Source organism: Sphaeramia orbicularis, chromosome 22 (assembly GCF_902148855.1).
Source record: "Sphaeramia orbicularis chromosome 22, fSphaOr1.1, whole genome shotgun sequence".
In the NCBI taxonomy this organism is placed as follows: domain Eukaryota; kingdom Metazoa; phylum Chordata; class Actinopteri; order Kurtiformes; family Apogonidae; genus Sphaeramia; species Sphaeramia orbicularis.
Window position 1 is genome coordinate 7234501 of NC_043978.1, and position 14348 is coordinate 7248848.

At 43.2% G+C, this 14348-nt stretch overlaps 1 protein-coding gene across 1 annotated transcript in view; it reads right to left on the reverse strand.

Annotated features, from left to right (window-relative positions):
- Positions 1–14348, reverse strand: part of LOC115413362 (MAM domain-containing glycosylphosphatidylinositol anchor protein 2-like) — a 189937-nt gene that overhangs the window by 165537 nt on the left and 10052 nt on the right. Inside the window, 2 exon segments of the mRNA XM_030126154.1 lie at positions 2451–2625; positions 5987–6126. Of these exon segments, the coding sequence (XP_029982014.1) occupies positions 2451–2625; positions 5987–6126 (315 nt within the window).

Sequence of the window (14348 nt, forward strand, 5' to 3'; positions counted from 1 at the left end):
TAGTGGACTGTTTATATAGTGGACTGTTTATATAGTGGACTGTTTGTATAGTGGACTGTTTATATAGTGGACTGTTTATATAGTGGACTGTTTACGTAGTGGACTGTTTACATAGTGGACTGTTTGTATAGTGGACTGTTTACGTAGTGGACTGTTTATGTAGTGGACTGTTTACGTAGTGGACTGTTTATGTAGTGGACTGTTTATACAGTGGACTGTTTATGTAGTGGACTGTTTATGTAGTGGACTGTTTATATAGTTTACTGTTTATGTAGTGGACTGTTTATGTAGTGGACTGTTTATGTAGTGGACTGTTTACATATTTTACTGTTTATGTAGTGGACTGTTTGTATAGTGGACTGTTTACGTAGTGGACTGTTTATGTAGTGGACTGTTTATATAGTGGACTGTTTACGTAGTGGACTGTTTATACAGTGGACTGTTTATGTAGTGGACTGTTTATGTAGTGGACTGTTTATATAGTGGACTGTTTACATAGTGAACTGTTTATATAGTGGACTGTTTATATAGTGGACTGTTTATGTAGTGGACTGTTTATATAGTGGACTGTTTATGTAGTGGACTGTTTACATAGTGGACTGTTTACATAGTTTACTGTTTATGTAGTGGACTGTTTATATAGTGGACTGTTTACGTAGTGGACTGTTTATACAGTGGACTGTTTACGTAGTGGACTGTTTATGTAGTGGACTGTTTATATAGTGGACTGTTTACATAGTGGACTGTTTATATAGTGGACTGTTTACGTAGTGGACTGTTTACATAGTGGACTGTTTACATAGTGGACTGTTTACATAGTGGACTGTTTATATAGTGGGCTGTTGACATAGTGGACTTTTTACATAGTGGACTGTTTATATAGTGGACTGTTTATATAGTGGACTGTTTACATAGTGGACTGTTTATATAGTGGACTGTTTACATAGTGGACTGTTTATATAGTGGACTGTTTATATAGTGGACTGTTTATATAGTGGACTGTTTACATAGTGGACTGTTTATATAGTGGACTGTTTATATAGTGGGCTGTTGACATAGTGGACCTGGTCAGGCCATCTGGTGTCCGTTTTTGGCCCTCTGTCCTTATGTTGGACATCCCTGTCCTATGTCCATCCTTCCTCTGGTCATCTGTCTGTTCATCCAGCCTCCACAGCTTTAATCAATAGCTGTAATGGCCCTGAATCCTCCATAGTGACTCCCATAATGCACAGGGGCTGATGATCAGGACCGCACCTAATGATGGATGTGCTTTCGTCCTGAGGGCCCTGAAGGCAGCACTCAGCCGTAATGTGTTCAGGACCAGCACTTAGACCGAAAAACCAGCTCCAGAGTTTGATGATGCATTCAGTGTACGTGTGTTCTTCTGCCTGTCTGTGTGTGTGTGTGAGTGTGTGTGCGTGTCTATGTGTGTGTGTGAGTGTGTGTGCGTGTCTGTGTGTGTGTGTGTGTGTGTATTTTTGTGTGTTCTTACAGTACACATCCACCTGTATGGACTTGCTGGTGTGTGTTTGTGTGTTTTTGTGTGTATTTTTGTGTCTTTTTGTGTGTCCTTACAGTAGACGTCCACCCGTATGGACTTAATGGTGTTTGTGTGTCCTTACAGTACATGTCCACCCGTATGGAATTGTTGGTGTGTGTTTGTGTGTGTTTTTGTGTGTGTTTTTGTGTGTGTCCTTACAGTACATGTCCACTCGTGTGGAACTGTTGGTGTGTGTGTTTGAGTATTTTTGTGTGTCCTTACAGTACACATCCACCCGTATGGACTTGTTGGTGTGTGTTCGTGTGTCTGTGTGTGTATTTTTGTGTGTTGTTTTGTGTCCTTACAGCAGACGTCCATCCGTATGGACTTATTATTGTTTTTGTATGTTTTTGTGTGTCTATGTGTCTTTTTGTGTGTCCTTACAGTACACATCCACCTGTATGGACTTGTTGGTGTGTGTGTGTGTGTCTTTTTATGTGTATTTTTGTGTGTCTGTGTATGTCCTTACAGGAGACGTCCACCCATATGGTGTCTGTTTGTATGTTTTTGTGTGTTGTTGTGTGTATTATTGTGTGTTGTTGTGTGTCCTTACAGTAGACGTCCACTCATATGGACTTGTTGGTGTGTGTGTCTTTTTGTGTGTTGTTGTGTGTCCTTACAGTAGACGTCCACCCGTATGGACTTGTTGGTGTTTTTATGTGTATTTTTGTGTATTTTGTGTATTTTTGTCTTTTTGTGTGTATTTTTGTGTGTTGTTGTGTGTCCTTACAGTACACGTCCACCCGTATGGAGTTGTTGGTGTGTGTTTTTGTGTATTTTTGTCTCTTTTTGTGTGTCCTTACAGTAGATGCCCACCCAAATGGACTTGTTGGTGTGTGTTTTTGGGTGCCTGTGTGTATTTTTGTGTCTTTTTGTGTGTATTTTTTTGTGTCTTTTTGTGTGTCCTTACAGTACACGTCCACCCGTATGGACTTAATTGCTGGCGACCCCAGTCCGTTCTCTGCTTTGCAGTAATAGCGCCCCCCCTGGTGGCGGTTGATGGTCTGGATCTTCAGAGTGTCGTTGTGTGGAGCCTGGTCGCCCTGACGATCTGAGGCTCCACCCGCTGTCTTAGTCCAGCGAATCTGCAGAGAAGGGGGCGGGGTTAAAAAGGACCAACCAGAGTGGATCCTATCACCATCAGACTGACATAAACCTGCTCCTCATTGGTCCAAATGTGGACGGGTTCAGCCTCTGGGCCACATTTGTCCTGGGTCAGCATCTGGTGGTCCGTTTTCCCAGCTTGCCCCCCCACCCCCCCCCCCACTGTCCATTCCACTGCCCTGTCTCCATCTGCCTCATCATCATCATCACGACTCACTTTGATTATAATTTTACCTTCTATATAAGAAATAAGAAGATCATAAAATATACAAATGTGTAAAAGTGACTAAAATGACACAAATAATAATAATTATAGGTAATCATGAAACGGTGAAAATAAAGTGATACTCTATTCTATTCTATTCTATTCTATTCTATTCTGTTTGATTCTATTCTTTACTATTCTGTCTACTCTGTCTATTCTTTTCTATTCTATTCTGTTCTGTTCTATTCTATTCTGTTTGATTCTATTCTTTTCTATTCTATTCTGTCTATTCTATTCTACTCTGTTCTATTCTTTTCTATTCTATTCTGTTCTGTCTATTCTATTCTGTTCTGTTCAGTTTGATTCTATTCTATTCTATTCTACTCTGTTCTATTCTTTTCTATTCTATTCTGTTCTATTCTATTCTGTTTGATTCTATTCTTTTCTATTCTATTGTATTCTATTCGTCTATTCCATTCTATTCTGCTCTGTTCTATTCTTTTCTATTCTATTCTACTACTATGTTGTACTCTTTTCTTTTCTATTCTTTTCTATTCTGTTCTATTCTATTCTACTCTGTTCAATTCTTTTATATTCTTTTCTATTCTACTCTGTTCTATTCTGTTCTATTCTATTCTGTTTTTTTCTATTCTGTTTGATTCTTTTCTATTCTATTCTATTGTTTTATATTCTATTCTACTCTGTTCTATTCTATTCTTTTCTATTCTATTCTATTCTATTCTATTCTACTCTGTTCTATTCTTTTCCGTTCTATTCTGTTCTATTCTATTCTGTTCAATTCTTTTCTATTCTATTCTGTTCCATTCTTTTCTGTTCTATTCTGTTCTATTCTGTTCTGTTCTATTCTATTCTGTTTGATTCTATTCTTTTCTATTCTATTCTATTCTGTTTGATTCTATTCTTTTCTGTTCTATTCTTTTCTACTCTATTCTGTTCTGTTCTATTCTATTCTATCATCCTCATCTCCCACTAATCTCCAAATGGTAACCACGGCAACAATAAGAACGGGGTCATCGGTCTAAGCCCCGCCCCTTTACTTCATCCTCAGGTAAATAAAGTCGAACAAGCAGCAAAAAACAACCAATCAGGTTCCCCCAAGACCATGGTGATAAAAGACCCAGAACCAACGGAGGAAACTGGACCCACAGAACAGAACCGGGTCCGGGTCTACTGAGGGACCGGGTCTTTACAGGGTCCCGGTCTATTGACGGACCAGGTCTTTACAGGGACCAGGTCTACTGATGGACCGGGTCTATGCACCTCCTTCAGCTCCTTACACCTCCTAATACCTCCTTCAGCTCCTGCTCATTTCTGATTTCAACTCCTTCCTCCATCTGTGGATTTTCTACTCTTTTCTTCCTCCTCCGATTAATGAGCTAAAAATAGATCCAGATCCAGGTCTGGATCCAGATCCAGGACTGGATCCAGATCCAGGACTGGAACCAGACACACATTAGGAGGCATTAAGACTGAGTGAGTAAACAGTTAAGAGGACCCCAGAATGTCCACTAAATAGAATAAACCCAGAACTCTGAACAACAATAAAACCAACCTGATCCACATACAGAACTGGACCAGGATCAGATCCAGACCAGGTGTAGACCCAGACAAGGCCTAGACCCAGACCCAGACCCAGACCAGGCCCAGACCCGGACCAGACCCAGACCCAAACCTTGACCAGGCCCAAACCCGGACAAGACCTAGACCCAGACCGTGTTCAGACCCAGACCTAGACCAGGCCCAAACCTGGACCAGGCCTAGACCCAGACCAGGTTCAGACACTGACCAGACCCAGACCCAGACCCAGACCCAGATTCAGACCAAGACCAGGCCCAGACCCGGACCCAGACCGGACCTAGACCCAGACCAGGTTCAGACCCTGACCAGACCCAGACCCAGATTCAGACCCACACCAGGCCCAGACCCTGACCAGGCTCAGACACAGACCAGGTCCCGACCCGGACCAGGCCTAGACCCAGACCATGTTCAGACCCCAACCAGACCCAGACCTGGACCAGGCCTAGACCCGGACCAGACCCAGACCCACACCAGGTTCAGACCCGGAGCAGGCCTAGACCCAGACCCAGACCAGGTTCAGACCCGGACTACACCCAGACCTGGACCAGACCCAGACCTGGACCCAGACCAGGCCTAGACCCAGACCACGCTAACAGTGCCACATATTCTACTAAAGTGTTCATGTACTGAAATGAGCGTCAGATGAAACAGGAAGTGGAATTAACGGCTGTGATTGCGTTGTTGACCTGGTTTTACGCATTAATTACTCTGTTTGTGTGAGTTATTGAATCTTAATTAAACGGCACTTCGTCTTCAGCGGCGTTGCCTTTAATGAGGCGACAAAACAAACACTTTATGTGCTTTTATGATGACACGACTGTAGGGAAATAAACACACACACACAGGCCTTTTTACATCCAACGTGTCCCACTTTAATAAACCTTTCACCGCCTACACTACCCACAATGCTGTCCTCACTTGATCTGGATGACACCAGAGCCATATGAACAGAGTTACAACACACTTTGATGCATCCGCTCCGGTGATCACATGGTTCATGTCAGTCTGAATAGTTCCAAACAAACCCAGCGCTGTCATGATCTTCTATTAGACAGAAAGAAGGTCAATCTGAAATAAGCCCCGCCCACCCGTTGTGTCCCTACTGTGTGTACTGTTGTGTGTGTGTTCTACTTCTGAGTAGCAGGGTTGAACACTGAAAGGACTGACTTTATTACTGTGAAAACTGAGCGTTAGCATACAGGCAGGATAGCATACAGGCAAACTTAGCATGTTAGCATTAGCACACACACACACAATAAGGCGTTAACCACAGGATAGCATACAGGCAAACTTAGCATGTTAGCATTAGCACACACACACACACAATAAGGCGTTAACCACAGGATAGCATACAGGCTAACTTAGTGAACCCACCTGGACCAGGTTTCAGTTCAGATTCTACATGTTTCAGTGTCTGTTCGACCCGTTTTAACCCTCTAAAGTCCAGCTGATCCTTATCCAAACTCTGCACTTCATCTTATTAAAGCTCACATTATTTTTCACTGTTTGTTTTTGGTCAGAATTCTGGTGGTTCTTACCTGTGGTCGTGGATGTCCCGTCACCAGACACTGCAGCTCCAGAGTTTCTCCTTCTCTGATGGTGTAAACTCTCTCGGAGTATTTCTCCTCCTCCACGTTACAGGCCTGACCTGAGTGGACGATGCGGACTGTAGGGGGCGCTGTGGACACACACAGGAGAAAGGAGATTCAACAGGAAACACTAAGACCAGACTGAAACACCGGGACCAGACTGAAACACCAGGACCAGACTGAAACACCGGGACCAGACTGAAACACCGGGCCCAGACTGAAACACCGGGCCCAGACTGAAACACCGGGCCCAGATTGAAACACCGGGACCAGACTGAAACACCGGGCCCAGACTGAAACACCGGGCCCAGATTGAAACACCGGGTCCAGACTGAAACACCAGGACCAGACTGAAACACGGGGTCCAGACTGAAACATCAGGACCAGACTGAAACACCGGGTCCAGACTGAAACACCAGGACCAGATTGAAACACCAGGACCAGACTGAAACACCAGGACCAGACTGAAACACCGGGTCCAGACTGAAACACCAGGACCAGACTGAAACACCAGGACCAGACTGAAACACCGGGTCCAGACTGAAACACCAGGACCAGACTGAAACACCAGGACCAGACTGAAACACCATCATCCCAGTTTTATCTCCATGAACTAAAGCTGAAACATCAACATAAACCGGTGGTTCAGATGATGGACCAGAACCCAAAGGAACCACACTGTTGTAGAACCCACATAGAACACAAGTGGTTTTACTGTTTAATTCAGTTCAATTTATGTGTCCCCACGTCCCCCACGTCTTCTCTTATTATTATTATTATTATTATTATTATTATTATTAATAATAATAATAATAATAACATGAATGTATGAATACGGTGGAAAAGTGAATAAATAACAAATAGAATGGGACAGAATGGAAACCTGAGCTGTGAATTATGGGAAATTTAACTCTCCTCTTCCTCTTCCTCCTCCTCCTCCTCTTCCTCCTTCTCCTCCTCTTCTTCCTCCTCCTCCTCTTCCTTCTCCTCTTTGTCCTCTTCCTCCTCCTCCTCCTTGTCCTCTTCCTCCTACTCTTCTTCTTCCTCCTCCTCCTCCTCCTCTTCCTCTTATTCCTCCTCTTCCTCCTGCATACCTCCTCCTCCTCCTCAGTGGTTTCATTGTTTCTCTGTCATCGTTCTCCTTCTCTGAACGGACCGTTAGCCTGGAGGATGTTCTCAACCTGTCGCCATGGGAACCACCCTGCCAGGAGGAGGCATTCACAGTCCCCTGTAAAACACGCCATCCTCCGGGTTTGTCTTTTACAGCCTCACTGACATTTCACTGGATTTCAGTCGGAACAAGACAGAGAATCAAACTGTGAGGGAGTGGTCTGGAGGTTCAGACACCACCTGACTCCGTCCCCCTCTGTCTCTGATTGGCTCTGACCCTCACACTCTCCTTTAGTTTAACTACGCTGATCTGGATCTAAACAAACTGTGTGATAAAATATCCACCCATCCATCATCCATCCATCCATCCATCATCCATGCCGTTATTTTTACAACAGCATGGGGTCAAAGGTCTCGCCAAACCCATGGTTTACAGCGGCGCACACACCCACAGCACGTCGTTATTTTTACAGCAGCGTGGGGTCAAAGGTCACGCCAAACCCACGGTTTACGACGGCACACACACCAACAGCACATCGTTATTTTTACACCACTCTATTTTCTGCTGTTTGAGGCATAGGAGGGAATGGACGTCCAAACGCTGACATCCACCCGTGGACACGCCGTCTTCAGGCTCAACTTAAACCCACATCAAGGCACGGTTCCACCCACGGTTCCGTTGGGTTTGATTCCCGGTCTCATCACATTTTGACATGTTCGAATGAGAAACCAAAGAAAAACTTACACGAAGAAACAAAAAGTAAAATAAAAAACAAATGATTGTTGAAGAAAGACGACGTGATTGAACCATCCATCCATCCATCCAGCCATCATCAGTTCCTCCTTTTTTCCACTTCTGTTTCTTTTTATCCTGTCGTTTCAGTTCTAGTTCATATTTTCCCTGTTTGCTTTCATTCATTAATCATCTGGTTCCTTCAGTTAAATATCGTTTTAACATCGACCTGTAAAACTCCATCATCAGCCTGTGAAGATAAAACTGCCGTTGGCTGGACGCCGTCGACCCACCGACCTTCATCACATCTGTTTCCGGCCTCATCTTCAGCGATGGAGACAAGGAGCTGAAGGTGAGAATAGAACGAGGAGGGGACGAATGATCTGATCGGCCTACTTTTACACCATTCTATTTTTATTTGGAGGTTTGTCTGCCACAAAACCCCAAAACGCACACACACACACACACATGCACACACACACGCACAAACATACACATGCGCACACACACACACACACGCACACTCACAACCCTCGAAGGACTAATGCCTTCCCAGAATGCACTTGCAGCCACTTGGTCTGTGTAAAGCACTGACACAAAAACATTGAGTCCCACCAGAACCAGAACCAGAGTGAAGAACATCAACAGTCAGAACCAGGCCACACCTCCGACTGTAAACATCACATACACGTTCCAAACCTTCTGTATTTATTCAACAGAGGAAACACGAGTACAATCCTGACCTCACTTCCTGTTTCAGTGTCACATGGTTTCCCCAAGCCCCACCCCTTCAAGAGCCCCTTCATTCCAAAGGAAAAAGTGAACATAATTTAATTATTTCAACTGATCCTCTCTTAATAAAACCACTAATGGATGGATTTAATCGACTTGATGTTCTGACGTGAAACGGACATTTCTGAGAAAAAAACATTAAGAAAATCAGAAGGAAAAGAAAATTAAACTGGAGTTAATTCTGATAAACTAATGCTGTTCAGTTTTATGGAGTTCAGATTTAGATCCACATTAATTTATCTATAGAACATTCTCAACCCTCCTGACCACGCCCACTTCACAAACAGGAAGTGAACAGCTCCATTCCATTGGTGAGCTGAACGCATCATCTACTGTGACCCACTTCCATCTGCACCGACGCCAACGCTGAATCACAGAGCTGAAGCATGGAGCTGAAGCACAGAGGTGAAGCACAGAGCTGAAGCATGGAGCTGAAGCACAGAGGTGAAGCACAGAGCTGAAGCATGGAGCTGAAGCACAGAGGTGAAGCATGGAGGTGAAGCACAGAGGTGAAGCACAGAGCTGAAGCACAGAGGTGAAGCACAGAGCTGAAGCACAGAGGTGAAGCACAGAGGTGAAGCATGGAGCTGAAGCACAGAGGTGAAGCATGGAGGTGAAGCACAGAGGTGAAGCACAGAGCTGAAGCACAGAGGTGAAGCACAGAGCTGAAGCATGGAGCTGAAGCACAGAGGTGAAGCATGGAGGTGAAGCACAGAGGTGAAGCACGGAGCTGAAGCACAGAGGTGAAGCACGGAGCTGAAGCACAGAGGTGAAGCACAGAGCTGAAGCATGGAGCTGAAGCACAGAGGTGAAGCATGGAGGTGAAGCACAGAGGTGAAGCATGGAGGTGAAGCACAGAGGTGAAGCATGGAGGTGAAGCACAGAGGTGAAGCACAGAGCTGAAGCACAGAGGTGAAGCACGGAGCTGAAGCATGGAGCTGAAGCACAGAGCTGAAGCACGGAGGTGAAGCACAGAGGTGAAGCATGGAGGTGAAGCACAGAGGTGAAGCACAGAGCTGAAGCACAGAGGTGAAGCACAGAGGTGAAGCATGGAGGTGAAGCACGGAGCTGAAGCACGGAGCTGAAGCACAGAGCTGAAGCACAGAGGTGAAGCACAGAGCTGAAGCACAGAGCTGAAGCACAGAGGTGAAGAGTGGAGCTGAAGCACGGAGCTGAAGCACAGAGCTGAAGCACAGAGGTGAAGAGTGGAGCTGAAGCACGGAGCTGAAGCATGGAGCTGAAGCACAGAGCTGAAGCACAGAGGTGAAGCACAGAGGTGAAGAGTGGAGCTGAAGCACAGAGGTGAAGCACAGAGGTGAAGAGTGGAGCTGAAGCACAGAGGTGAAGCACAGAGGTTTTGTTTGTTTATCTATTTGTTTATTTGTTTCTTTGTTAATTCCAGTTCCATTTTCACATAATGTGGATTTTTCATCATTTTCAGATAAACTTCCATTAGTCAGTTGAACCTGATGCGTCGTCTGCTCTAATTAAACTAAGACTCTAATCTAAACCGCATGATCCAGGTTGACCTGGTCCTGGACCTGGACCTGGATCTGGGCCTGGACCTGGGACTGCACCTGGACCTGGGACTGGACCTGGACCTGAAACTGCACCTAGGCCTGGACCTGGACCTGGACCTGGACCTGGACCTGGGCCTGGACCTGGGCTCTGCTGTGGGTGATAAACCCGGTCCTCTTACATAAGCCCCCACCCCCCCAGCCCCTCCCCCCTCTGCTCTATTTGTGGATGTGGAAGCTGCCGAGTCAGTGGGACGGATAAAAATAGCAGCAACGATCTGATTGGCCAACAGGAGGACGCTGCCTCTGCATCTGTGATGAATGGACCGAGGAAACACCAGCACATCCACCAAATACTGAACCATCCAGAACCAGAACCATCCAGAACCAACCAGACACAACACGGTTCTGTTGGTTCTGGTACAGGGTTCTACACACGGTGATAATGATCGTCCAAACAAAGGAAAAGGACAGGTTTTTAATGAGTCTCAGAACCAGGACCTCAGAACCAGGACTTTCAGAACCAGGACTGCAGAACCAGGACTGCAGAACCAGGACTGCAGAACCAGGAATGCAGAACCAGGAGTGCAGAACCAGGACCTCAGAACCCGGACTTCAGAACCAGGACCTCAGAACCAGGGCCGCAGAACCAGGACTGCAGAACCAGGACTGCAGACGTGGCCTGATAGAAGCTGATGACATCCACCGGGTCAGGAACCAGGTCTGAAACTGTTCAGAAACAGATTTAGATGAGTCCTAGAGAAAGTTCTACCTCCAGAAAATCACTGAGAAATCCCGCTCAGAATAAAGAGAACAATGACACGAGAGGAAACGGACCGGAACCAACACCACAGAGCATCAGAACCAACAGAACTGAGCAGAACAGAGCCTGGGTACTGGACCAGGTTTAGGACCGGGTACAGAACTGGGTACTGGACTGGGTACTGGACCAGGTTTAGGACAGGGTACTGGACCAGGTTTAGGTCCTGGTACTGGACCGGGTTCAGCTGGTTCTGGTCCATGGTTCTGCTGTTTATCAAACCAACACTTTATCAAATAAAATTAAAGTTGTTGTGATGAGTTTAATTGAATGAGTTGAATTTGAAACTCCTCTAATTATAGTGTACTTTTACTACGATAGTACTACCATAAACTTTCATACTTATATACACATGTACTTACACACACAAGTACTTATACACACGTAGTTATATACATATGTACTTATACACACATATACTTATATACACATGTACTTATACACACATGTACTTATATACACTAGAGCCCAACCGATATGGGATTATTAGGGCCGATGCTGATACCGATATTGGGGGCTAAAAAAAGCCAATATCCAATATATCGGCTGATATCCGATATTGGCTGATAACCGATATATTGGCCAATATATGAAATAAGAACACTGATCTACACAGGATGTAATAATCTTATATTAGATAATTGTGGACAGGTGGATAAACAGCTGCATAAATCTGTGTTTATCTGACAAAGATCATTTACACAATTTTCAAATGCAAACTATGCAATCACAAAAATAATTAGAGCAAAAAATATTACTTACCACACAATTATGTTTTCACTCACAAATTTTGATGCATCTGCCTCATGGCACTACAACTTCTCATGTGGACTTAGGACTAAACTGAGCATGTGCAGAGTGAATTAGGTGAGCCTTAAGTTGTTCCTGATTGGAGCAACTGCAAGAGTTGCAACTGACCCATGTTACAACTGTCCCCAGTCTCCCCTACACTATTAACACCCAGGCCTGCCTGCAGAATGAAACTGTAATGGAAACAGGAAGTGCACGGACATGGGTGTGTGAGGGGGGGTGAATACTTCATAAGACGGGGGGGTCTGTGATTTTCGGGGGGGGGGGAGTGGTCCATCCTTGTCAGAGGAGCAGCGGGCGACAGAATCTCTACACAACAAACAAAAACAAAAAAAAAAGTAAATATAATGGCTAAATATTGACCGATGTTGATTAATCGCTGATCCGCTATAATCGGCCCCATTAATCGGCCTAATTGGTTGGGCTCTAATATACACATGTACTTATACACATGTACTTATATATACATGCATTTACACACATGTACTTATATACACATGTACATACATGTAATATGACTGGATTTTATGTGTATTTGTGTACATTTGAGTATATTGGTGTGTATTTGTGTGTATTTATGTATATCAGTGTGTATTTGTGTATATTAGTGTGTATTTATGTGCATTTGTGTATATTAGTGTGTATTTGTATACATTTGTGTATATTAGTGTGTATTTGTGTACATTTGTGTATGTTAGTGTGTATTTGTGTACATTTGTGTATATTAGTGTGTATTTCTCTATATTAGTTTGTATTTGTGTATTTTTGTGTATATGTGTATATTGGTGTATATTTGTGTATCTTAGTGTATATTAGTGTGTACTTGTGTGTATATTAGTGTGTATTAAGTGTGCATTTGTGTATAATTGTGTATTTTTGTATATATTAGTGTGTATTAATGTGTATTTTTGTGTGTATATTAGTGTATATTTGTGTATATTAGTGTATAATTGTGTATATTAGTGTATATTAGTATGTATTTGTGTATATTAGTGTATAATTGTGTATATTACTGTATATTAGTATGTATTTGTGTATATTAGTGTATATTAGTGTGTATTTGAGTATATTTGTGTATTTTTGTGTATATTAGTGTGTATTAGTGTGTATTTTTGTGTGTATTAGTGTGTATCTGTGTATATTAGTGTGTATTAGTGTGTATTTTTGTGTGTGTATTTTTGTGTGTACTTGTACTGCAGGACGTACAGTTCCTCCTCTGACTAATCCCATCCCTGATGCTGCTCATGAATCACACAGTCCGACTACATGAACACACACACACACATATACCCACACACACACACACACACACACCATCCACTCCATCCTCCATCAGTCGGTTCCATGTGACCTCATACATCCCATCATGCACCTGGAGCTGAACCGGGAAAACTCAACGAGAAAACACCATTAAAAAAACTCCCCAGTTGGTCGTTTAAAACCTTGAACAAAACCACAAAAAACCCTGAAAAACAGGAGTGTTTGATGGGTGTTTTCCAGGACATAGACATGTCCGCTTCATTTAAAGTCTACATAGACTGAGCCCATGAGCTTCAGACTGATACTGTATGTTCAACTTTTTACATTAAAATGACAAAAGAAGAAATAAAAGAACTGAAAGACTACTGTAAGACTACTGTAAGATTACTGTAGGACTACTGTAAGACTACTATAAGATTACTGTAAGACTACTGAAAGACTACTGTAAGACTTCTGCAAGACTACTGTAAGACTACTGTAAGATTACTATAGGACTACTATAAGATGACTGTAAGACTACTGAAAGACTACTGTAAGACTTCTGCAAGACTACTGTAAGACTACTGTAAGATTACTGTAGGACTACTGTAAGACTACTGTAAGATTACGGTAAGACTACTGCAGGACTACTGTAAGACTTCTGCAAGACTACTGTAGGAATACTGTCTGATTTGAATTGATAAAGCACTTTGTGACTCTGTCTGTGAAAAGTGCTCTATAAATAAAATTTACTTTACTTACTTACTTACTTACTTACTGTAAGATTACTGTAAGACTACTAAAGGACTACTGCAGGACTACTGTAAGACTACTGTAAGATTATTGTAGGACTACTGTAAGACTACTGTAAGATTACTGAAAGACTACTGTAAGACTTCTGCAAGACTACTGTAAGATTATTGTAGGACTACTGTAAGACTACTGTAGGACTATTGTAAGATTACTGTAAGACTACTAAAAGACAACTGCAGGACTACTGTAAGACTACTGTAAGATTACTGTAAGACTACTGCAGGACTACTGTAAAACTACTGTAAGATTATTGTAGGACTACTGTAAGATTACTGAAAGACTACTGAAAGACTTCTGCAAGACTACTGTAAGATTATTGTAGGACTACTGTAAGACTACTGTAAGATTATGGTAAGACTACTGCAGGACTACTGTAAGACTTCTGCAAGACTACTATAAGACTACTGTAAGATTACTGTAAGACTACTGTAAGATTACTCTAAGACTACTGCAGGACTACTGTAAGACTACTGTAAG